The following is a 25,443-nucleotide window of genomic DNA, read 5'->3' as shown; positions in this document are numbered from 1 at the left end:
GGCAGAAGGCGGGCGGATCACCTGAGGTCAGGAGTCCGAGACCAGCCTGACCAACATGGAGAAACCCCCTCCCTACTAAAAATACAAAATTAGCCGAGCGTGGTGGCGCATGCCTGTAATCCCAGCTAATCTGGAGGCTGAGGCAGAAGAATCGCTTGAACCTGGGAGGTGGAGGTTGAGGTGAGCCGAGATCACACCATCGCACACCAGCCTGGGCAACAAGAGCGTAACTCCGTCTCAAAAAAAAACCAAAAGAAAACTCTAAACGGTCTAGCATGTTCTATACTGTGTCATTTAGTACTTAATTATACGTAATTTAGGAATGTGAATCTTTATGTCTTTTACTGTATTCTCAAGCCAAATATAAATAATTTTTAGTATCCTGTATTTTCCTCTCATTCATTCATACATTGTTTCATTAAACATCCATTAAATAGATACTGAGCACCTCTTATGAGTCATTATATGCCAGGTCTTATTCTTTTAGCAAAAACTTGAATAACTGACAGTTACACATAAATATACACATAACACATGGGGCAAGAAACAAGACTGGAGGGAAGAATAGTAAAAGGAAGACTAGTAAAACTGAGAATCCGATGACTAGTATGTGAGGAAAGAGTATACATGATGAATGTGACAGACTGAGTGGGCAGAAGAAGGGAGAAAGACAGAATGGTGAAAGACTAGAGTAGGATGTCGCCAAAGTAATCACCAGATGCTAGTGCTTAATATAAACCACACCAAAGCAGATATGTGAAAATATTCTACAGGATTTTTTCTTTTTTTCTTTTTTTTTTTTTTTTTGAGACGGAGTCTTGCTTCTGTCGCCCAAGCTGGAGTGCAGTGGAGCGATCTTGGCTCACTGCAAGCTCCGCCTCCCAGGTTCACGCCATTCTCCTGCCTCAGCCTCCCAAGTAGCTGGGACTACAGGCGCCCGCCACCACGCCCGGCTAATTTTCTACATGATTTTTTTAACCTATTCCTGGGTTATGGATTTTTTTTCTTTTTTCACATGAAGTTTTAAAATTCACATTTCAAAAGTTATCTGCCAGTGGCCAGGCGTGGTGGCTCACGCCTGTAATCCCAACACTTTGGGAGGCCGAGGCAGGAGGATCACTTGAAGTCAGGAGTTAGAGACCAGTCTGGCCAACATGGTGAAACCCCATCTCTACCAAAATAAAAAACAAAAAAATTAGCCAGGCGTGGTGTCCTACGCCTGTAGTCCCAGCTGCTCTGGAGGCTGAGGTGGGAAAATCACTCAAACCCGGGAGGCAGAGGTTGCAGTGAGCTGAGATCGTGCCACTGCACTCCAGCCTGGGAACAGAGTGAGACTCTGTCTCAAAAAAAAAAAAAAAAAAGGTTATCTGCCAGCTAGCCTGTGGGTGAGTATTATATTAAGACTAGCGACATCTGGTGGATATTTTGGAAGTGACACTTGAGTTTCTCTACGACTGCACTGAAAATGCACCCCTATGCCTCTGGGCTATCAGTTGATCAGGTGTCAGAGCTCCACATCAGTAATTACACTAACATCAAATCATCTTTCTGCAAGATTCAAGGTCTCATTGCAACAGGTAGCCTGATTTCCTTTTTTTTTTTTTTTTTTTTTTTTTTTTTTTTTTTTTTGAGACGGAGTCTCGCTCTGTCGCCCAGGCTGGAGTGCAGTGGCGCGATCTCGGCTCACTGCAAGCTCCGCCTCCCGGGTTCACGCCATTCTCCTGCCTCAGCCTCCCGAGTAGCTGGGACTACAGGCGCCCGCTATCACGCCCGGCTAATTTTTTTGTATTTTTAGTAGAGACGGGGTTTCACCGTGTTAGCCAGGATGGTCTCGATCTCCTGACCTCGTGATCCGCCCGCCTTGGCCTCCCAAAGTGCTGGGATTACAGGCGTGAGCCACCGCGCCCGGCCAGGTAGCCTGATTTCTATCAAGGACCTAACTCCTAACTGATGTCCAGCTGCCTTCTGAAAGATGTATACAAAATGTGACGCTACAATTCCTGTACGAGGTAATTTATTATTTTAAATGTTGACAGTCTTTGACGTAGTCTTTTTAAAATTATTTATTTATTTATTTATTTTGGGATGGAGTCTCAATCTGTCACCCAGGCTGGAGTGCATTGGCACGATCTCAGCTGACTGCAACCTCTGCCTCCGGGGTTCAAGTGATTCTCCTGCCTCAGCCTCCCAAGCAGCTGGGATTACAGGCGTCCGCCACCACGTCCAGCTAATTTTTGTTTTTTTAGTAAAGATGGGGTTTCACTATGTTGGCCAGGCTGCTCTCAGACCTCAGGTGATCCATCCCCCTCAGCCTCCCAAAGTGCTGGGATTACAGGCGTGAGCCACCGCACCTGGCCTGACATCAGTCTTTAAAAAACATTTTTTTGAGACAGTGTCTCACTCTATTGCCCAGGCTAGAGTGCAGAGGCACAATCACAGCTCACTGCAGCCTCGACCTCCCAGGCTCAAGCAATCCTCCCACCTCATTCAGCCTCCTGAGTAGTTGGGACTACAGGTACATGCCACCACACCCTGCAAATTTTTAAATTTTTTGTAGAAAGGGGGGGTCTCGGCCAGGCACGACGGCTCACACCGTAATCCCAGCACTTTGGGAGGCCGAGGCAGGTAGATCATTTGAGGTCAGGAGTTCGAGACCAGCCTGATCAACATGGTAAAACCCCATCTCTACTAAAAATACAGGAATTAGCTGGGCGTGGTGGTGGGCACCGGTAATCCCAGCTGCTTGGGAGGCTGAGGCAGGAGAATTGCTTGAACCTGGGAGGCGGAGGTTGCAGTGAGCCAAGATGGTGCCACTGAACTCCAGCCTGGGCAATAAGAATGAAACTCCATCTCAAAAAAAAAAAAAAAGAAAGAAAGAAAGAAAGGAGGGTCTCACTATGTTGCTCAGGCTGGTCTTGAACTCCTGGCCTCAAGCAATCCTGGCATCAGCCTCCCAAAGTCCTGGGATTACAGGCATAAGCCACTACCTCACCTGGCCTGACATAGTCCTAAATAAGGAAATTAATTATTTACAATGTGGGGGGCAGGGGTGAGCGAACCTAAAAGTCCAACAACAGAGAAGTGGTTAAGAAAATTACAGCCATTATAATGTTTACCAAACGTGCCCACATTAAAACAAACATTTTAACAATTTTATGTTAACGTTAAGTGAAACAAAGCAAGTTAAAAAGTTTGTGCAGCATATGATCGCATGTTAAAAATTTACTAACACAGTGAAACCCCATCTCTACTAAAAATACAAAAAATTAGCTGGGTGTGATGGCATGTGCCTGTAGTCCCAGCTACTCAGAAGGCTGAGGCAGGAGAATTGCTTGAACCTGGGAGGCAGAGGTTGCAGTGAGCTGAGATCGCTCACTATATATATATGTATATATAGAAAAAAAGACTGCAAGAATATTTTCCAGAATATTAACAGTGTGCTTCTGGGTGGGAGAATTACGGTTTGCATTTTTTAAAATCATAGTTTGCAATATTTTTCCAATGCTCTGTAATTAACATACATTATTGCTATAACAAACTTTAAATCTTTTAAAAACGCATACATTCTGATTAATTGCTAGAATTTCTCAACCCCTGCCTTATTTTATTAATTCCAGAAAAAGATGACTCGAGGTCCAAGAGAGCTATTAATAGAATTTCCACAAGAAGGAAAAGCAAAAAAAAAAAAAAAAAAAAAAATTAAAATTCTGTTCCAGGATCTGAGTCCTGATGGAGAAATCCCCAGAAGTAGAACTGTATTGAAATTCCAGTAACATCATCACGCTTTTCACAATAGTACACCAAAAACTTACAGAAGGCTCTGTTGGCAGCAAGGAGTTACTGAATCTCATAACCACTTGGGTCCCCATCTTCAAGAGTCCCTAGAAGAGACGAATCAGGGCCACCTAAAACAGGAAGAATAAGAAATGTACAAAATAACAAGCCAGGAAAAAAAAAATTTAAAGCTCAACTAACCGAGTTGGGGCCAGACCCCTCCCCAAAACCTACCAACTTAAGTCATCTTGAAGTATCAGAAATAGGACCCTAGTTAGCAGGAAGTCCAGCTGAAGATATTACAAGCACAACAGGGCTATCCCAGTGGCATTTTAAAATTTACTTTTTTTTTTTTTTTTTAGAGATAAGGTCTCACTCCGGCACTCAGGCTGGAGTGCACTGGCACTGTCATAACTCACTGCAGCCTTTAACTCCTGGGTTCAAGTGATCCTCCCACCTCAGCCTCTCAAGTATCTAGGACCACAGGTGTGCACCACCACACCCAGCTAACCCAGTGGCATTTTTAAACCTAGTTCCTTAGGTATTAATACTAATAAAGTGAAGAGTAATACTCCCCTATCGTTAGTCAAGCAACAATGCATTTTCCTTTCTTCCTATATTTATCAGTCAAGGACCACAGGAAGTATTCTGAAGATAATCAGGAGAAATACTGGAAGCTCTGCTACTGGCATTTACTTCCTTCTATCCTCAGAAACTGAGTTTTAACCCAGAGAGACAACATGTGTAATTCTTTTTTTTGTTGGGGGGGACAGAATCTTGCTCTGTCGCCCAGGCTGGAGTGCGGTGGCACGAGCTCGGCTCACAGCAACCTCCGCCTCCCAGGTTCAAGCGATTCTCCTGCCTCAGCCTCCCGAGTAGCTGGAACTACAGGCATGTGCCACCATGCCCAGCTAATTTTTGGTACTTTTTTAGTAGAGATGGGGTTTCACCATGTTGGCCAGGCTGGTCTCCAACTCCTGACCTCGGGTGGCCTCCTAAGTGCTAGGATTACAGGCGTGAGCCACCGCGCATGGCCCGGCATGTATAATCTAAAGACAGAAATTTGTATATAGCACTTTAAGCTTACGAAGTACTATCATCTACATCATCTTATTTGACCTTTGCAGTAAATAATCTTTGAAAACAGAGTTAATGTTTCTACCTTTTTTTTCCCCCCCACTTTTTTGAGACGCAGTCTCGCTTTGCTGCCCAGGCTGGAGTGCAGTGGCGCAATCTCAGCTCACTGCAGCCTCGCCTCTCGGGTTCAAGCGATTCTCCTGCCTCATCCTCCAGAGTAGCTGGGATTACAGGCCCCGGCCACCACGCCCGGCTAATTTTTTTGTATTTTTAGTAGAGACGGGGTTTCGCCATGTTGGGCATGCTGGTCTCGAGCTCCTGACCTCAGGTGATCCACCCACCTCGGCCTCCCAAAGTGCTGTGATTATAGGCATGAGCCACCGCGCCTCGCCAGTATTATCCCGGCCCGATCCTGCTTAGCTTCCAAGATCAAACGAGATCGGGCGTGTTCAGGGTGGTATGGCCATTAATTTTTGTATTTTTAGTAGAGACAGGGTTTCGCATTGTTGGCCAGGGTGGTCTCGAACTCCTGACCTCAGGTGATCTGCCCGCCTCAGCCTCCCAAAGTGCTGGGATTACAGGCGTGAGCCACCACGCCCGGCCACCTTCATTTAATATATAGAAAATAGGCTACAGAGTTTCTCCACCAATTAGTGGTGGGGGTCAGTCCTCCAACCCACCTTTTCTGAATCTGCCTGCATTGAGTCTTTGCCAGACAACGGGCCGGGAAAAAGTGATAATGGTAATGATACAATGGCAGCCAACATTTGACTGCAAACTATGTACTTGTCGCAAGTGCTTTAAATTCTCACACTTTATGGGGCTAATACTATTTTTTTTTTTTTTTTTTTTTTTTTTGAGATGGAGTCTTGCTGTGTCCCGCAGGCTGGAGTGCTTTGTCGAGATCTCGGCTCACTGCAACCTTCGCCTCCCGGGTTCAAGCGATTCTCCTGCCTCAGTCTCCTGAGTACCTGGGATTACAGGCCCGTGCCACCATGCCTGGCTAATTTTTGTATTTTTAGTAGAGACGGGGTTTCACCATGTTGGCCAGGCTGGTCTCGAACTCCAGACCTCAGTGATCCGCCCGCCTCAGCCTCCCAAAGTGCTGGGATTACAGGCGTGAGCCACCGCGCCCGGCCGATACTATTATTGCCAACTTTTGCGTGTGCGTGTGCTACAATTTCATTTTCAGTACTCTACCAGTCTTTAATCATCCCTCTTAGGGACCAGCAGAGAGGCAGCGGTATCTGGGGAGAACGGAGAACAGACCGAGAAAGGGGAGTGCGTTACCCCTCCTCTCTAAGCTCTGAAAGTCTGAAGCAGGAAACTGCACACTAAGAATGTACAAGGCTGAGGGCGGTTTGGTCTTTGAAATTTTAGCCTCCTCTTACCCACTTCATCCTCGCCACCTCCGCGTGTCCCCAGTTTCGATGTGGATGATCAACTTGGGTAATATTTTTGTTACTCGCCACCTTTCAGCACCTACCTCTTAAATGATGGGTCCGTCTGGTTCAGCATCTCTGTCCCCAGCCCTCCTGGGCTCGGCCTGCCAGTGCTCTGGCTTTGCCGCGGCATTCCCGCTGCCATGGTGATGCGGGGGCCGGCCCCAAGCCCCGCCCGCCTCCAGCCAGCCCGAGCCAGCCCCTGCCGGCCTTGGTCCCGCCTCTGGCCCGCCGGATCCCGCCTCCTGCAGGCCCAGACCGCGCCCCCTGGACCCAGATTCCCCCTACTGCCGTTCCGGATCCGCCTCCCAGGAGCTCCGACAACAACCAATCCCGGCATGGACCCCCGCCCCAGGAACTGCGCCCTCTGCCAATGGTAGCCCGCCCCCGTTCTCCTAAACCCCACCCCCCTCCAGCTCCGCCTCCAGCCGCGGCCTGGGGGTGGGGCCGGAAGGCCTGTCTACTGGCTGGACTTTCGAACCGCCCTTAAAACTGGGCGGGATCCGCTTTCCTCGCAAGGAGCCTCGGGGCCCCGCCCCAGAAAACGCGCCGGGCATGTTTCTCAGGCCGTTTATTGATCCTAGCGGCCCCGCACCTGCGAGAGCCAACAGTCCCTCCGAGGGAAGTTTCCAGGCCTCGCTGTGCTGTCGGTTATCACTGACTTGAGGTCCTGAAAGCGCTTCCTCCACGCCTAAGCCCCCTTCCCCCATTTGTCTGTTAAGGTCTGGAACCTGACTCAGCCACTGAGAAAATGGCCCAAGCCAGCCCTAGTGTCTGAATGTAAAAGCTCAGAACGCTTTTCCGGAGCACCTCCCCTTCAGCTTTGGAGTTTAAGCTGTGTGAAAAAGGATACCATTAATTAAAGTCCAACAAGATCAGCCCACGTGCTTATGGGCTAACTTTTTACCTGCTCTTTCTGCACTTTGCAAGAGCAGGAGCAACAATGGTGGGGTCGAAGACCTACCTCCCTGCACACTCCACCTAACCTCATGTGGATAGCTAAGTTTAGCTATCCACCCATAGCTAAACCAACTATTAACTCCAACCTAACAGTGGCAAGTAAGAGGCCAGGGGAGAATGGGACGCCCACAATTCCAGGGGCTTTGGAGTTCTTTAAGCTTAAAACGTGGCCAACATCCCTGGGTTGCCACCCAATTCCCCAAAGCAGTAGGTTCTCCCCCACAGGAGTAGTGGTTAACGATGGACTCGGCCTTCCTCCCCAGCGCTCACACCAGGGTCCCGTTCTTGCTGTCATAGCGAGGTGTGGCCTGGGGGAAGCGAAGGGTCGCATACTCTGTAGCGTTTTCTAAATGCACGTGTTTCACTTCCCGGGCATGGGGACGGCTGCACACTTGAATGTCAGCATAATGTAAGTTGCTGTCTTCCGACCTGAGGCCTGGACTCCTCTCTTGAGACCCTTGCTGCTGTAACACCCGCTCATACGTATGTCCTGTTGTTTCATGGCCCTGCGAGGAATGGATAGCATTAAGGGAGATTCATGGCTTGGTTTTGCCCCTCACCTCCAATGCAGGGGCAGGTCAACTGATGTCCCTTCGCTTTGCTCCTTTGAGCAAAGGACAGACAGAGCCAGCAAATTCTACAGGTGACTGAAATGTGTCTGTTGCAGTGCAAAAGAGCTGACTACTGGGATCCCATGTCCGAGCAGCCCCAGAGAGGAGACAGAGACCTGTCATTACCTTTGGGAGATTCTGCTGCAGCTGTTGGGGCTGCGGCTTCAGTGTCCGTCTTGTTTGGCTTCCTGAGGGGAAGAAATCCAACTTAAATTTATTCTCTCTTCCCTGTCTCTACTGAGATTGCCTTCTTCAAATCACTATTAAACTATTAACGGCAGGCTTCTGTCTAATCCCCCTGCCTCCATTCTCACTTCTTTCATGTCTACTAGTCCTAAATCCAAACTCCTTAGCAGGGTTTACAATCTGGCCCTTTCACAATCTGGCCATAATATCTTCCATCCTCATTTTTCACTAGCCCCTAACACAGTTCAACAAGAGAACCCATTATGTGCCAGGCTCTGTGCCATGTTCTGGGGGTAGAAGGATGAGTAAGCTGTTTCCTCTACCTCAGGGGGCTTACAGCCTGCTAGGGGGAATAAGTAAACACACTTACAATGCAAGGTGGGAAGTGCTCAGCTATACCAATCAGCCACTTTGAATCAGGTCAGTCTCTTTTTTTTTTTCATGAGCTGATTTATCTGCCTAAAACACCTTCTCCCTCCTCTGCTGACTTGTGAACTTTGCTTTTATTTATTTATTTAGAGACAGAGTCTCACTCTGTTGCCTAGGCTGGAGTGCAGTGGCGCGATCTCGACTCACTGCAACCTCCATCTCCTGGGTTCAAGCAATTCTCATGCCTCGGCCTCCCAAGTAGCTGGTACTACAGGCACATACCACTGTGCCCAGCTAGTTTTTCTCTTTTTAGTAGAGATGGGGTTTCACCATGTTGACCAGGCTGGTCCCAAACTCCTGATCTCAAGTGATCCGCCCCACCTTGGCCTCCCAAAGTGCTGGGATTACAGACGTGAGCCACTAGGCCTGGCCCTTTGCTATTATTTCTTTGACATTTTGACATCAGTGTCTTCTCTCATTCTCCCACAGCATGAGTACACATCTATTACAGCACCAGTAGATGATATTACAACTGTTTGTTTATATGAATTTATCTCTTAAATTTGATTTTCAGTTCTTCCAGGGCTGAGATCATGTGTCTTTCCTCTTGTGCCTCTCTGCCTCCTTGGGACCCACACAGGTCCTCACGTAGAATGTTAAGTGCTGAGTAAATATTTGCTAGATGAATGAAAGAATGAACAACCAACCCTGCCACTCTGAAATAATGGAAAGGATAAGATCCAGAGGTTCAGAACTAGTCTTGAATGCAGCAACCTGGATTCTCTTTGGTGTGCTGTCTCCCTTTATCCTTTCATTCCTTTTCTACCCTTCTGCCCTTTCCAAAGATTGCAGTTCTGTTGTCTTCTCTAATTTGCCTCCCCCAGGTTCCCTCCCCCAGCCCCAAAGTTACCTGTTTTCTTTTTCTTCTGGAAAGTTGATGGGCAGCTCCTGTAATAGGAAAAACAGATCACCCATGTGCAAGAGCCCTCGCCTCTGCCTTCCCTCCATCATCATTTGCTCTGTGGTCTCCTAACATTCTGATGAGCTTCCCCTACCTCCCTCTAATAAAGATTCACCCTGAGCCAGGTTCAGTCCCAAAGCATTAGTCAAGGGTACCACACCTCTCCCACATGGATGGTTCTGGAAGGTGGAGTAGTACAACTGACATAACCAGACCCAAAATACAGCCTCAGGCAACCAGGCACTACATGCCAGGGATGTATCTGGCTTGAGAGCTATTCTGGGATTGTCTAACAGGCTAATTCCAGCAGAGGGTGAGGGAAATCTGTCAAATGATGGAATATTCTTGGATCCAGAGACCCTCTTGCCTCTTCTTCAGTGCTTTTTTTTTCCTGGGGTCTTTACCAATCTGGGACTTTTATTCTGGGAGTCATGGAAGTTGCCACAACCAGGGCTAACTAATTACAGCCCCTCAAGGCCCTTTCTTAACAAGTGACCTCCCTCCCTGCTTCCTTGTCCTTGTTTTTAATTAACAGAGAAAGTGAGAGATGTTTAACCTTTAACATCCTTTAGAGAACTTTGTCTACAGAACAGGGAGCACTGAATTTGGTGAGTGACTCAGCTATCCTGCCCTCACTGTAGGGCAGACCTCTTATATTTATTTCTGAGCCCCTGGGGTCCCCAATGGCGCCCGTGTGTCTACGTGATTGTTAACTGTTTGATGCCAGAGAGACAACACTGACTGAGGAAATAGGCTAAATAGTTTGGGGCTTACTCCGGATTCTTTTTCTTGCTTTCTTGCTAGTACATTTCCAACTCTTGCCAGAACCAACCCTGTTTGTCTGCCTGATCTCTCATCTCCTGGGAGGTTTCCTTCTTTGCTAATTGGAGAGGGCTAGAGAGAGAAGACTGACTTCTAAATCATGAGGACTACTGTGGGGAAAAAGTCAGGATTTTTCCACACACATGTGACAGAGTTTTCTGTTTTGATGTGATTTTTGGTTTTGCTACAGCTTGCTCAGTTGACAGCAGTTGAGTCTCCAGCCAAACTCTACAGGTGGTTCAGAAGAAAAACTTCTCCTGTGTTTTTCTACTTCTTCTGCCACTTCAGCTCTTGCTTTATGTTACTGCTGCTCAGTCAGCCTTATCCTAAGAACGAGATAATCTTCTAATTCTTTGCCACTTGTTACTACTCTTTACCTACTTATTTTTATTTAAATGGATAGAGAAAATATTAGTCCTGAAATACATAGACTAGGGCTATCCAGTGTTAGTGAACAGAGCCTGTTCTCAAGTTAGATATTGTGCAATGCCTGGACACAACCCAAATGGAGTGAGTATTCATTTAGATACATACACAGGCGATGGGATTTTATTTTTAGATTTAAGGAAACTAAGTGGGCATTCTTCTACAGTGGTAATAGAAATAAAAATCTGTGCAATCCTCCTAGAATGCAATTGGCAATAAGTATAAAAATCCTTAAACATAAATGTGTATACCCTCTGATGTAGCAATTCCATATCCTAAGAAATAATTATACATGTACAAATATGGATATTCATTATAACATTATTTAAATTGCAAAAAATAGGAAATACTCTGAAGGTCCATGATTTGGTAACTGACTAAAGAAATGGCATATCCAATTAATGGAAAATATGTAGCCACTTCATAAAGAATGTTGGAAGAACACCGAACATCATGGAAAATTTTACTTTTTATTAAGTTAGTAAAAAGGTATGTTTTGGAATAAAAACTGTGCACATTTAAAAAATATATGGAAATACACTAAAATGTTCCCATCATCTCTGGGTGCTTTATTTATGGTGCTTTTTATTTTCTGCTCATTGCAGAAGTTAAATTTTCTGCAATGAATGATTATTACCTTTGTAATCAGAAACAATAACTATAAAGAATATTTTAAAATAAAAATATCTTCAATTGCCATAATATCTTTAAGCCTCTGGAGGTTTATTGAGATAACAAAAAATAGAGAACAAAGTTTTATTCAATCCTACTAGTATTTGAAGAGGAAAAAAAGATTTTGGTTAGACTATTTGGTATAGTGTCTCTAGAATGGGCTCTGGAGTCAGACTGATGAGGTCAGAATAGCTGTGAGAACGTCAGCAAATTTTTAACTTCTCTGGGCTTCTGTTTTCTTATTAATAAAATGAGTATGATAGGCCAGGTGCGGTGGCTCACGCCTGTAATGCCAACACTTTGGGAAGCCAAGGTGAGTGGATCATTTGAGGTCAGGAGTTCAAGACCAGCCTGGCCAACAGGTGAAACCCCGTCTCTGCTAAAAATACAAAAATTAGCTGGGTGTGGTGGCACGCACCTGTAATGCCAGCTACTAGGGAGACTGAGGCATGAGAATCGCTTACACCTGGGAGGCTAAGGTTGCAGCGAGCCAAGATTGTGCCACTGCACTCCATACTGGGAGATAAAGCAAAACTCTGTTTCAAAAAAAAAAAAAATGAGTATGATAATATAATTCAGACCTCATGGGATTATTGTAAGGATTAAATAAAACAGGAAATGTAAAATACTTAGCATGGTTCCTAGCATATAATAAGCATGAGTAAAAGTTGACCACTAATGACTATCACCATCAGAGAACTAATCAGTAATGAAAAAAGAATACCAACACTTGGGAAGAAAGAGAATAAAAGAAGCTGTTACATCTCCTTCTCTAGAAGCTTTTCTGTGCTTCTGGATGTCATATGTCTATAGGGCATCTCAGAGTTTAAAGGGTGCTTTATTTTTTCAATCCTGACATTCCAGGAAACACATATTTTTGTTCCCATTTTACAGACGGGTTAATGAAGGGCCTTTTTTACTAACTTAATAAAGAGTAAAATTTTCCATGATGTTAGGTGTTCTTCCAACATTCTTTATGAAGTGGCTACGTATTTCCCATTAATTGGATATGCCATGTATTTAGACAGTTACCAAATGTTGGACCTTCAGGGTATTTCTTACTCAACAAGGCAGGGACCAAATGTCCTTTTATTACTATGTCTTCTGTGTCTATCACTGTGCCTGTAGTACATGTTCAATAAACACTGTTTAATAAATGAATGGATAAATGAATGAGTAGTAGGGCAGGACTTGAATCCAATGTACTACTCCAAAACCTGTGTGTTTTCCAATGCACTTCACTTGTCTATCTAAATATAATGATGCTTTATTTATAACATGACATCTTCCAGATCTGCCCCAGGCATGGAAGGCAGTAGACAGGATAAAACCTGGACCAGGAATTTACGGCATGGCAGTGATGAAAATTCTGGGAAAGAATAGTAACAACCCCACAGATAATTTATTATGAGGTTTTCACATACGCTATATCCTTTGCTCTTCAAAATAAGCCTGTGATCTACACAATGTAGGATGTATTATCTATATTTTACATGTGAGGATGGATACAGAGAAATTAAGGGACTTATTATCTATGGTCACATAGTAAATAAGTGTGAAAGTCATATTCAGATATTCCATGGATATTCTTCTTTTTCCTACTTCTGCCCTTTTATTTTTATTTTCATTTTTGAGACAGGGTCTCACTCTGTCACCCACACTGGAGTGCAGTGGTGTGATCATGGTTCACTGCAGCCTCTACCCCCAGGGCTCAGGTGATCCTCCTGCCTCAGCCTCCCAAGTACCTGGGATTACAAGCGCGCACCACCACGCCTAGCTAATTTTTAATTTTTTTGTAGAGATGGGGCCACCCTATGTTGCCCAGGCTGGTCTCAAACTCCTTTTCTTTTTTTTTTTCGAGACATAGTCTCGCTCTGTTGCCCAGTCTGGACTGCAGTGGCGCAATCTCAGCTCACTGCAACCTCTGTCTCCCAAGCTTAAGGGATTCTCGTGCCTTAGCTTCTCAAGTAGCTCAGATTACAGGCATGTGCCACCATGCCTGGCTAATTTTTTTGTATTTTTAGTAGAGATGGTGTTTTGCCATGTTGGCCAGGCTGGTCTTGAACTCCTGGCCTCAAGTCATCTGCCTGCCTCAGCCTCCCAAAGTGCTAGGATTACAGGTGTGAGTCACTGCATCCGACCACTTCTGCCCTTTAATTTATTTTATTTTATTTTATTCTATTTTATTTTATTTTATTTTATTTTTGAGACGGAGTCTTGCTCTGTCACCCAGGGTGGAGTGCAGTGGTGCAATCTCGGCTCACTGCAAGCTCCGTCTCCTGGGTTCAAGGGATTCTCCTGACTCAGCCTCCCGAGTAGCTGGGACTACAGGCGCCCACCACCACGCCCGGCTAATTTTTTGTATTTTCAGTAGAGATGGGTTTTCACCGTGTTAGCCAGGATGGTCTCAATCTCCTGACCTCGTGATCCACCCGCCTCGGCCTCCCAAAGTTCTGGGATTACAGGCGTGAGCCACCACGCCTGGCACTTCTGCCCTTTTAAATAAACATTGCTTCAAAGTTGACTTGCTTGATCTAAGAGGTAATATTATGCAGTGGTTCAAAAGGTGGCCTCTGAAGTCAGGTGGGCCTCAGTTGGAATCTTGGTTTACTTGCTTACCAGCCATGTGACCTTAGGCAAGTTAGTTAATTTCTCTGAGCCTCAGTTTCTCAGCTGACTGTAAAATAGGAGGAGGGGCAAAACCATTTACCTCATAAAGTATTGGAAAAATTAAATAAGACTGTAAAATGTCTGGCACATAGAAAGCTCTCAAATGCTACAATTATTACTCTCATCCAGGAAGAAAGGGAAAGAAGGGGAAAGGGAGGAAGAGGGCACAGAAAAACAATGCCGGTTCAATATTCCTGCCCTGCTCTGGCCATTCCACAGACAGCTAGCTTGGCTCTGTTTTTTGTTGTTGTTGTTGTTGTTGAGACAGTCTCGCTCTGTTGCCAGGCTGGAGTGCAGTGGCGCGATCTCGGCTCACTGCAACCTCCGCCTTCCGGATTCAAGCGATTCTCCTGCCTCAGCCTCCCGAGTAGCTGGGACTACAGGCGCGCGCCACCATGCCCAGCTAATTTTTGTATTTTCAGTAGAGACGGGGTTTCACCATGTTGGCTAGGATGGTCTCGATCTACTGACCTCGTGATCCGCCGGCCTCGGCTTCCCAAAGTGCTGGGAGTAGAGGCGTGAGCCACCGCGCCCAGCCACTTGGCTCTGTCTTCTAAGGCCTCCTGAAAGGAGGTGCTGCTCTGGTGTTGGAACAAGGAGGTACCAGGCAGAGGAAGGTGGCAGTGGGAGGCTGGCAGACAACTATCTCCAGGTGCTCTGATTTTCGGGGCCTCTACATCCACCAACAGAGATAGATGTTCCCCTTTGCCCTTCCAGCCTACTCACCAGCTTCCTCCGCAGCAGACCCGGTTTCCCATGGCGCTCTGTCTCCAAGGGAGCCCAGCTGTTTTTATGCATCAAGAGGCTTGTGCATTTCCGGGTTCCTGGTTGAGCTTTCCGCGGCAGCTCCCGGAGTCTGTGTCAGTGTCAGATTTCAACCTAGCAGGTTGGACTTTTGAAGCCACCTGCTGGAATGATTCCCAGGTGACTGTGTTCCCAGCCAAAGGGTAGAACAACACACGGGCTCCAGGTGAGAGCTATCTCAACTTCAGGATTTGAAGCGTCTTTTGATGAAGCCATGAACTTGAGCTTCAAGCTTCAATAAAAAGAAACCTGAGATAGAAAAGGGCTCTTGGTTTCCTTACGAAATGCTTCTCCATTACATCACTCTGTCTTTGAAATATATCCTCTATAATAGATGAGTGCCCAATGTAGTATTTTGCTCAGCACCACTCAGGTTTAACTGAGTTTCACTTTCGAGGCAATTGGTACCAGTTTCTTATTATTTTTGTACAGAATCTGGGTTGGGATACTGGAGTCTCTTGGAAACTTAAGTTTGGGGAAATGGGTTCCTCATATATTCTCCCTTGCTATTTGAAATCGATGTGGGCAAATCACTTAACCTTTATAGGGCCTAAGTTTCTAGGGCTGTGAAATGAAAAAAACTGAATCTAATCCCCTTTCTGGTATAAAATCAGATGATTCTATGATCAGGATGGCCTCAGCACTTCTTAACCACTCATTTCCTTATCCACAGTTCAGAACTACTGATTCTCCACTTACCCCTCAACTCTGCGTCTCCTTCCAGTAACCCAAAGTTAGACTCACCCGCACTCACCAGTAGAAAATATGGGCTCTACGAGAATCTGTGAAACCCATCATTCTTGTGTTCAGTTCTCTCACCCCATTTTTAGTGTTTTCCTCGGATGCCTGGTTATTGTCCTTTAAGTGGATGTTCAGGGCCCACCACTCAGCTCTGCACTCCACAGAGAATACCCTGGACTTTGAACTCCTCCTCTTATGAAACATGGGTAAGAGTGACAATCTTACAGGATTGTGGTGAAAAATAAAGCTCTAGTGCAGGGCCTGGCACATGGGACACACTCAGTAAGAGTTAGGTATTGTTGTTATTATTACAAAGCATCTTATTTTCTTTCTTTCTTTTATTTTTAAAGACAGGGTCTCAATCTGTCACCCAGGCTGGAGTTGAGTGGCTAGCTCACTGCAGCCTCAAACTCCTACGCTCAAAAGATTCTCCCCCCTCAGCCTCTCGAGTAGCTGGGACTACAGGCTCACACCACTGTGCCTAGCTAATTAAAAAAAAAAAAATCTTTTTAGAGACAAGGTCTTTTTTTTTTTTTTTAATTAATGTGAGATGGGGGTCTTGTTATGTGGACCAGGCTGGTCTCGAACTCCTGGCTTCAAGCAATCCTCCCATCTCAGCCTCCCAAAGTGCTGGGGTTACAGGTGTGAGGCACCACACCTGGCCAAGATAGGGTCTTGCTATGTTGCCCCTGCTGGACTTGAACTTCTGGCCTGAAGTGACCCTCCCACCACGCCTGGTTCCCACATCTTACTTTCTTTTCTTGTGCCCCAATCATTGCACTATTTCATGGCCATGCTTCTTCCATGCAATCCATTCTGTACTCTACTCTACCATTAATTGTATCCTTTTCATCTTGTTACCCACTCCTTCTCCTCCCAGTTCAAAAGCCATTAATGATTTCCTATCACCTACAGGATACAGTTCAAACTGCTTAGCCTGGCACTCAAAGCCCTCCATAATCTGCTTCCTTTTTAGTCACCCCTTCTGTAATGTTTTAAAAAGCACCTAAGCAGCTGGGTTTACACAGTGGCTTGGCTCATGCCTGTAATCCCACTGCTTTGGGAGACTGAGGCAAGAGGATAGCTTGAGCCCAGGAGTTCAAGATCAACCTGGGCAATATAGCAACAACCCAACATCTCTACAAAGTATAAAAACTGAAAAATTAGCCAGGTGTGGTGATGTGTGCCTGTAGTCCCAGCTACTCAGAAGGCTGAGGTAGGAGGATTGAGCAAGAAAGTTTGAGGGTGCAGTGAGCTGTGATCACACCACTTTACTCCAGCCTGGGTGACAGAGTGAGACTCTGTCTCTAAAAAAAAAAAAAAAGAAAGAAAAAAAGGAAAAGAAAAGAAAAGGAAAGGAAATCACCTAAGGGATTTTTAGATGACCAGAAACTCCAAAGAAATCAATAGAGGAATAGACCATTGTGGTAGCCAGAAAACCTGATATGCCTAAAGCAGCATTAATAGAAGCCTGAAGTGATAAACAAGGATATTGATTATTCCACTGAAGTCTGTACCAGTCAATCCATGACTGGAATAATAATTTTAGGTCTAGATGTTGAATTTCAAGTTACGTTGTCAAAAGGCAGTATGTTCAAAATAAAGTTATCTGGGTAATATGTGATGTGGAAAGTGCTGTATGATATGGTTGAAAGAACAAGGCATGGCTGGGTGTGGTGGCTCACGCCTGTAACCCCAATGTGTTGGGAGGCCGAGGTGGGCAGATTGCTTGAGGCCAGAAGTTCAAGACTAGCCTGGACAACATGGCGAAACCCAGTCTCTACAAAAAATTAGCCAGGTGTTGTGGCGCATGCCTGTAGCCTCAGCTACTCAGGAGGTTGAGGTGGGAGGATTGCTTGAGCCCGGGAGGAGGAGGTTGCAGTGAGGGGAGATGACACCACTGTACACCCAGCCTCGGTGACAGAGAGAGACTTTGTCCTAAAAAAAAAAAAAAAGAACTAGGCATGTTTAGCTGGGAAAGGGAAGCCTCAGGTAGACAGGATGGTTATCTTTAAATATCAGAAGGATTTTCAGTGAAAAAACCATTGTATTTGTTTTCCAGAGAAGTTACCGAAATGCAGATTTTGATTCAACAAAAGGAGGAATTTATAACGATTAAGTCAGTTAAGACCAAAAAGAAAATGGAAGGCCAGGTACAGAGGCTCACACCTGTAATCCCAGTACTGTGGCAGACCAAGGATAGAGGATTGCTTGAGTCCAGGAGTTCAAGACCAGCCTGGACAACAAGGCGAGACCTCATCTCCAGAAAAAGTAAAAAATTAGCCAGGCGTGGTGGCACACACCTGTAGTCCCAGCTACTCAGGAGGCTGAGGCAGGAGGATTGCTTGAGCAAGGGAGGTTGAGGCTGCAGTGAGCCATGATCATGCCACTGCACTCCATCCTGAGCAACAGAACGAGACCCCGTCTAAAAAAGAAAAGAAAGAACATGGAAACGACTACCGTGAGAAGTTCTAAGTTGTCTGTTATTCAGAATGTCCCAGAATAAGTTGATTAATAACTTTAAAAGCATTTGAATGGAGAGGGGATTTGGACTAAATCAGAAGTTTTCAAATTTCTTATAGCTAGGAAACCCTTTCCTTTAAATAAAGCTCAGTTACAAAACATATCAATGTGAAGCTATTTTGGTTGAAGTCTAAGTAGAATCCTTTTCTTATTATTTTTCTTCTCAACTAGATTCCGGAAAGTTGACAATAAAAGCTAATAGTTTTTATAATTTATATTTACAATGTATATCCCCCAAGGTGTATTACATGAGGTTTGATAAATATTTACTGAATGAATGAATGAACAGTTAAATATGTCAAATGTTATTTCTCTGGGGCATGCTTTCATTTTTAATAGACAGCAATCTTTTAACCAAAAGTTGAATTCCTCAAGTGAGTTCTGTTATCCTGGAGGTCCACAGATCCCTAAGGGGGGTGTGTGAATGGGTCTTAAGAGTTGTGGGAACCTATTCAAATTGTATTGCCAAATTTGGGAGCATATGTATTTTTCTGGTAAGAGCAGCTATAGCTTTTGTCAGATTTTCAGAAGGGTCTATAACTTCCAAAAGTTAAGAAACAACCACTTAATTTCATTCAATTCAATTTAATTTTTTTGAGGCAGGGTCTCACTCTGTCACCCAGGCTGGAGTGCAGTGGCGCAGTCTCAGCTCACTGCAGCTTCAACCTCCCTAGCTCGTCCTCCCACCTCAGCCTCCCAGGTAGCTGGGACTACAGGCATGCACCACCATGCCTGGCTAATTTTTATTTTTTTGTAGAGACAAGGTTGCACTCTATTGCCCAGGCTGGTCTCTTACTCTTGGGCTCAAGTGATCCTCCTGCCTTGGCCTCCCAAAGTACTGGGATTACAGGTGTGAGCTGCTGCACCCAGCCAAGAAACAACTGCTTTAATGGAAGAATTGTAGGTATCTACCACAGCCTAATGAAATATGTATTTGGAGGCAGGAAGGTCTTTTGGACACTTCCCCCAAATCATGTAGCTGGATGTTCTCTTGATTGCAGAGAATAACTGAGGGGACAGACCTCAGGCTTTCCTGAATACACCGTACCCCCAGAGGATGGGAAGGTAATGGGGTTCCGTGATAATTGGAGAGGCTTTGTGTCTGTGCCCTGTGTATGCATACTCAGGCTCTCAAAATCAGTGACCATTTAAGTGGACAGACCTTAGTACATGAAAACAAAGTATTCACTCCAGGACTTTAGGCAACTCTCACCAGCCAAAAACCATTTTCCCAGCCCCTACCCAAAAAGGGCCAGACAGTCTGGAGACCCTTGTTTTTGTGTCTCTAATCACCAGCTCAGACAGTGCCCTCTGGGCTGTTTGGATGGCATATCCCTTTTCCCTCCCAGGATCACTCTCTCTTTTGTTGCATTGTGAGAAAATTATGGCTAGGAATTTGATCTGGAGCCAGAGTCAGCTTCCGGGTGTGATCTCAGCATCCAAGTGCGAGCTCAGGGTCCTATGACGTTGGGCACATCAAACTGAGGAGCTTTTTGTCTAGCTGGCTGTGACCTCCTCCCTCCCTCCCCATCCCAGCTTCCCGGCCACAGAATAGGGAGCAGCACAAACAAGGCCCTGAGATTTGGGTTTATTCAGCTCCACCCAAAACTAAACCAAGGCTATGACACGTCCCATGGGACCAAACCATACATTGTGGACCATGCACCTTTCCCTTCCCCCAAGGATGCTGCTACCTCTGGAGTGGTGGGCAGCTGCCCATATCACCTTGGGAGGTAGAGAGGGATTTGCTGGGTGCTGGGTCTGTGGCAATCAGGGCTCAACTATGGCTGCCTCCTCCTCTTCCTCTGGATCAGGAGGCGCAGGGAGCAGGGAGATGTAGACCTCATTGACCTCTGTGTCCAAATGTCGGCCACCCCGAGGTGCTTCCAGGTTTAAGATGCCATCATGGGAGAGAGCAGCTCGGACTCGCCAGGGGTCGACATCAGCAGGCAGGACATAGGTGCGGCAGAACTCTCGGGACACGAAGCCATGGCGGTCCAGGCGCTGGGGGTGCCGGGCAGACACCTCCAGCAGGTTATCCACAGTCCTCACAGTCACCTCGTCTGGGGTAAAGTGGCTCACATCCAGAAATGCCTGGAACTTGCCCTCACTGAGCCTAAGCTCAGAGGCCCCTGCCCTGCTGCCCTCCCCAGCTGGGGCGGCCCGAGGCCGGACATAGTAGCCATGGTAGAGTGTGGGGGTCAGGATCTCTTCTGGCAGGAGGCCTAAAGGGCAGAGAGAAGGCAAGAGGCAGGATGAGGGAGGATGAGGCTGGCACAGGGGCGAAATGGGAAATCTGGAGAGGAGGGATTGGGAAGAGCAAGAGGGGAGTCAGGAGGAGTAGGGAACGGGAGGGAGGCCACACTGTAGCTAGGAGGAGAAGGCAGCTTGGAAGAGGAGAAAGAGAACGGAAAGGAAAGGGAGGAGGAGGAGGAGAAGGAGGAGGAGGGGGAGGAGGAGGAGGCACCAAACGGCCTGGGTGGATAGAAGGGGGACAAGGAGGCACACCCAGGCCGGCAAAGAGCAGGTATCAGCACTGCAAGCACCAAGTGTGTCTTGAGGTCAGCAGGAATGGGAAAGATCTCTGCTTGGAGGGGATGAGGGGTAGTCTGGGGTGGGGGGTGGCTGGTCCCAGGAGATCAGTTAAGCCCAGAGTGGGGTGGAGGCCAGCAACGTTGGGAGGTCAGCCCAGAATTTCAGGGGGTGGGGGTGGGGGGCAAGGGGGTGGTGTCTGTGCCATACCTTCTCCGAAGCGCTGCTCACCCAGGCGGCTCGGGTTGGCAAATTCGTACTCGGCGGTGGCCGGGTGGGCATGTGGCACTGAGCGGCCCGACATGGCTGCAGATGCAGCAGAAGCCCTGGTCCGAGGTGCAGCCCCAACAGGCGCAGCGCGACCCCTCCAGCTGCCCGGAGAGCCAGGGCTCGATAGGAGGTGGGGGCGGGGTCGACACCACCCAAAATAGTGCCGAGCCTCTTGGGGGGGAGGGGCTGGGAGTGGGGGCCCTGAGTGAGAGCAACGAGGGTGTGACCAGCGCCGCCCGGACCCCTAGTCCCCTCCCCCGCACACTCTTCAGCTGTCGCAGGGGGCCTGAGAGGACAGCTGAGGGTCCTGGCTGGGAACGAGCTGGGGAGGGGGAGCTGGTGGTGCCTGGGGCATGAAGAGGCCTCGCTGAGACCCTCACAAACGGTTTGCACGTTTCCACACCTCATTTTCTCCTCCTCGGTGGCAGGCACTGTGCACCCAATTCCTAAAGCACTCCTGGATTTAATGTTCTGAGAGCCACATAGGACGAAAGATGCAAGAAATCTGTTTGCTCTTTTTTCAGGGGGTGGGGTCTTTCTGCCCAGATGTGGGATCCTCTCCTAAACCCAGGTCAACCCAGGGCACGAGGCAGATGGCTGATGCTGACATGTTGACCATCACTGCTCTCTTCCAAGGACTCACAAAGAGTTAATGTCCCTGGGGCTCAGCCTAGGAAGATTCCAGTCCCTGCCCAGGCCCAAGATAGTTGCTGGCCTGATTCCCCTGGCATTCAGGACTGGAAAGGAGGAGGAGGGGCACTCTACCCCGGCTCCCATCCTCCCCCCACCCCGCGTGCCTGCTTGGGATTCCTGACTCTGTACCAGCTTCAGAGAACAGGGGTGGGGGTGGGTGCCATTGGGTGTGGACAGAAAGCTAGTGAAACAAGACCATGACAAGTCACTGGCCGGCTCAGACGTGTTTGTGTCTCTCTTTTCTTAGCTCAGTGAGTACTGGGTATGTGTCACATTGCCAAATCCCGGATCACAAGTCTCCATGAACCGGCGGTGAGCTAGGATAATAAAACCCCTGACATCACCATTCCAGAAGCTTCACAAGACTGCATATATAAGGGGCTGGCTGTAGCTGCAGCTGAAGGAGCTGACCAGCCAGCTGACCCCTCACACTCACCTAGCCACCATGGACATCGCCATCCACCACCCCTGGATCCGCCGCCCCTTCTTTCCTTTCCACTCCCCCAGCCGCCTCTTTGACCAGTTCTTCGGAGAGCACCTGTTGGAGTCTGATCTTTTCCCGACGTCTACTTCCCTGAGTCCCTTCTACCTTCGGCCACCCTCCTTCCTGCGGGCACCCAGCTGGTTTGACACTGGACTCTCAGAGGTGAGTCTCCCCACAGCTAGGACTGGAACCTCCTGGAAACTTCTCCATCCATTTCCCTTTCCTACCCTGCCTAAACCATTTTAGGCACATGTGTGTCCAAATGTGAAGAAAAATGAGGAGGTTGCTAGTGCCTTCCTCCCCCATCACCTGTTTCTATTTGATAGTCCTCTGTATCCCATTTATTACATTTTTTCATGCACTGTCAAGTTTATCCTCCGTCCCCTAACTTCTCTACAGGATACCCCTTTCTGGTTTGGTTCATGACAATCTGCAGGGAAAGAGCTGCCTTCAAACTTCTTTGCTTATCTCCTCCAACACCTTGGACTCTTGACCAATTTTACCATCTCAGGTTTCAGAGCCAGGAGAGAGCCCTGCCTCATCCTGAGCTGTTCATCCCCATGGGTATTTTCTGCCTTTCTATTCCCTCTTCTATGATTTTCTGGGTTTCTCAGGGCTATGACAGGGCACTGGCCTGGGTCCAATCAAGCCTTACGAGGAAACAATATAGGGACCCCCATTTGTCCTAAGAGGGTGGAAGAACAGGGTGAACAAATAAGGTTGACAGAGCTGTCACAGATAACACTCTGGTTTAAAAATATTCAAGTGTGAGTAAACAGGAGCTGAGTGGGCAAGGGCTTTGGAAGGACAAGCAGGACCAGCAGAACATTCCAGATTGGGTGGGTGGAAAACTGGCAAAGAGACCTGAGCCAGAAGAAGAGGCCTTTGTCTCACAGACAAACCACAAAGCCAGGCATTGGAGTCAGAGAGGCAGCAGATGCCAGGCTTGCACACATCCTTGCGACTGGTCCCCTGGGTGATCTGTCTTCTTCTCTGTCCCTGTAAATAAAGTTTGGGTCTGATCACCATGAGCCTTAGGTATCACTGTCGTGGCTCCCTGAAGCAGAGAGCTATGTTTATTTAAAAAGGAGATTTTTTAAGCAGAGAAGAGAAGGATGAATTACCCGGACAGAAAGCAGCTCTGCAGAATAAGACAGCACCTGTGTAATCAGTATTTTTGCCATCTTTCTCCCATCCCATTCCCTTACCTTGCTATTTCTAGATGCGCCTGGAGAAGGACAGGTTCTCTGTCAACCTGGATGTGAAGCACTTCTCCCCAGAGGAACTCAAAGTTAAGGTGTTGGGAGATGTGATTGAGGTGCATGGAAAACATGAAGAGCGCCAGGTATGTAGCTTGTTTTTTTGTTTTCTGCTCATTCATTCAGTGCATACTGTAATAGTCCAGGTAGTGCTATCAGCTTTGGAGGCTGGCTACATTCCAGTCCCAAGCCATAACAGTCGGGATCAGGGGTTACAAATCAATGTCTAGAAGACTAAGTTAGGATAGACATATTGCTGTTGTTACTGTTATGGCCAGAGATGTGGCCTTTGATTTGATCGCCTTAGATGGGATGATGGGATGCTGATGCCCCATTTAAGCCAGTGGTTCTGAATCTGGGCCACATTAGAATCACCAGGGGAACTTTCAAAAAACCTAATGCTCGGGCATACTCCAGACCAATTAGCATATGTGCACTACTCCAGACCAATTAAATCAGCATTTTTAAGGGTGGGACCCAGGCATCAGCAATTTTTAAGGTAATTCTAATCTACAGTCAAGGTTGAGAACCACTGATTAGGTATAGGGCTGTCAGACACCTAGTTGCTTTGCATAATTACATTAACTACAGGTACCCTAAAAGCACTTGAGTTGTGACTTCTCTTTTAGCTGTGCAAAAATCCGTGTCTCTTCTTTAGCCCATCTTAATGCTGAACTACTTGGTTTGTCTAAATTTCAGAGCTGTGCTCAGTCTTTAATCCCCTACAGCCCATGTGGAAATCAGTTAACAAGAGCCTGTTTGGCTACATGCTTGAGAGTCAGCAGGCATACGGGTTAAGGTCATCTACTCTTTGGGGGAGTTCTGACAAATGGAACAGCTTGTTATGACTTTATAAGAGGGCTTTAAAATTGCTTCTCACCATTTAACGATAGCTCAGAACCTGTGCGTCAACCAGTACAGTTTGTCCTCAGTAATGTCCTCAGGCTGTTTCAATTTTGCTTATATGATTTAGGTTTGGGTCATAGTCTCCTTGGATGGAGTCTTTTTTTTTTTTTTTTTTTAATTTCAGCAGCAGTCCTATTGTTCTGGAACCTTCTGGGACATTCCTGAAGAGTCAGGACAATTTCAGGGCTTCCTCAGGGACTCAGATTCTAAATGAGATTCCAAATTCTGTAGGCCCAGCCAACATTGATCTAAACCTTTGGGAAATACCCCTAAACATATCTATGCCTCAGGGTTTGAAAAATAATGAAGTGTTGGACTGTTTCAGACTTCTCAGATTCTCACTGGTAGGAGTGACTACCTAGGCAACTTCATCTTAGCCGCAACCCTGAAACGAAGCTCTATTTATTTTTCCTATGTTGTCATGGCATTTGGTCTCACCTAAGGGGAAATCAGGATGCCTGAGTTCTGGGCAGGTGATAATAGTTCCTGTTCTTATCTCTCTGCCTCTTTCCTCATTCTTTTGGGTTAGGATGAACATGGTTTCATCTCCAGGGAGTTCCACAGGAAATACCGGGTCCCAGCTGATGTAGACCCTCTCACCATTACTTCATCCCTGTCATCTGATGGGGTCCTCACTGTGAATGGACCAAGGAAACAGGTCTCTGGCCCTGAGCGCACCATTCCCATCACCCGTGAAGAGAAGCCTGCTGTCACCGCAGCCCCCAAGAAATAGATGCCCTTTCTTGAATTGCATTTTTTAAAACAAGAAAGTTTCCCCACCAGTGAATGAAAGTCTTGTGACTAGTGCTGAAGCTTATTAATGCTAAGGGCAGGCCCAAATTATCAAGCTAATAAAATATCATTCAGCAACAGATAACTGTCCTGTGTTTGAATATTCCACACACTTTTAAATAAATATACAGATACCACAGATCTATTTATGATTGCATTATGATTTAGAGGGCTCCAAGGATTTTAGAGTCAGAATGACTGACTTCACCATTTACTACTGGTATAAATGTAGGCAAGTTGCTTAACCTTTCTGGTCTTCAGGTTTTCCATTTATAACATGGGTTACTGAGTTGTACAGAGCAATTATAGGAAGTAAATTAAGGAGAAGAAGCAGGAAAAGCCACTGGCAGAGTTCAAGGAATATTAGTTACTCTCTCTCTGCCCTCTTTGATTTTAGCTCTCAGTTTAAAGGACTGGAGCACATCTGAATGAACTCTGGATAACGCTACATAAAAGGCCTTACTGCATC

At 46.6% G+C, this 25,443-nt stretch overlaps 4 protein-coding genes across 9 annotated transcripts in view; 1 reads left to right on the top strand and 3 right to left on the bottom strand.

The window, feature by feature from the left end:
* The window catches only part of DIXDC1 (DIX domain containing 1), a 97,527-nt gene extending 91,004 nt beyond the window's left edge, over positions 1–6,523 (bottom strand). The window contains exons 1-2 of one of the 3 annotated variants that reach the window (XR_010147307.1): positions 6,338–6,494; positions 3,813–3,905 (exon numbers count right to left, since the gene is read on the bottom strand). Coding sequence is in view for 2 of the 3 variants with exons in the window: in XM_009424149.5 (XP_009422424.2) it covers positions 3,813–3,869 (57 nt within the window). In the remaining variant the exon portion in view is untranslated. Of the gene's footprint in view, positions 1–3,812; positions 3,932–6,337 lie in introns of those variants that run through there. The other 2 variants (XM_009424149.5, XM_024347405.3) reach the window with 2 other exon arrangements.
* A 326-nt stretch (positions 6,524–6,849) lies between these two features.
* Positions 6,850–15,023, bottom strand: C11H11orf52 (chromosome 11 C11orf52 homolog). Its single transcript, XM_009424146.5, has 4 exons — positions 14,697–15,023; positions 9,330–9,367; positions 7,991–8,052; positions 6,850–7,759 (listed from the first exon to the last, which is right to left on the bottom strand). Exons 1-4 carry the CDS (start codon positions 14,726–14,728, stop codon positions 7,520–7,522), a joined length of 372 nt encoding a protein of 123 aa, XP_009422421.1. The 5' UTR covers positions 14,729–15,023; the 3' UTR covers positions 6,850–7,519.
* CRYAB (crystallin alpha B) lies at positions 9,950–25,059 on the top strand. 4 transcript variants are annotated; one of them, XM_003952027.3, is made up of 4 exons: positions 9,950–9,988; positions 21,781–22,179; positions 23,240–23,362; positions 24,712–25,059. In XM_003952027.3, exons 2-4 carry the CDS (start codon positions 21,979–21,981, stop codon positions 24,913–24,915), a joined length of 528 nt encoding a protein of 175 aa, XP_003952076.1. In that variant the 5' UTR covers positions 9,950–9,988; positions 21,781–21,978; the 3' UTR covers positions 24,916–25,059. The 4 variants fall into 4 exon arrangements, with proteins under 4 accessions (XP_003952076.1, XP_016777469.1, XP_016777468.1 ...); XM_016921980.4 differs by lacking the exon at positions 9,950–9,988 and adding an exon at positions 20,490–20,565; XM_016921979.4 differs by lacking the exon at positions 9,950–9,988 and adding an exon at positions 20,504–20,599.
* HSPB2 (heat shock protein family B (small) member 2) lies at positions 19,611–20,874 on the bottom strand. The gene is made up of 2 exons (XM_009424147.5): positions 20,781–20,874; positions 19,611–20,263 (listed from the first exon to the last, which is right to left on the bottom strand). Exons 1-2 carry the CDS (start codon positions 20,872–20,874, stop codon positions 19,809–19,811), a joined length of 549 nt encoding a protein of 182 aa, XP_009422422.2. The 3' UTR covers positions 19,611–19,808.
* Positions 25,060–25,443: the final 384 nt, after the last annotated feature.

The sequence above is a fragment of the Pan troglodytes genome, chromosome 9 (assembly GCF_028858775.2).
Source record: "Pan troglodytes isolate AG18354 chromosome 9, NHGRI_mPanTro3-v2.0_pri, whole genome shotgun sequence".
In the NCBI taxonomy this organism is placed as follows: Eukaryota; Metazoa; Chordata; class Mammalia; order Primates; family Hominidae; genus Pan; species Pan troglodytes.
Note: the sequence above shows the minus strand (reverse complement) of the source record. Positions and strands in the feature narration are given on the sequence as shown.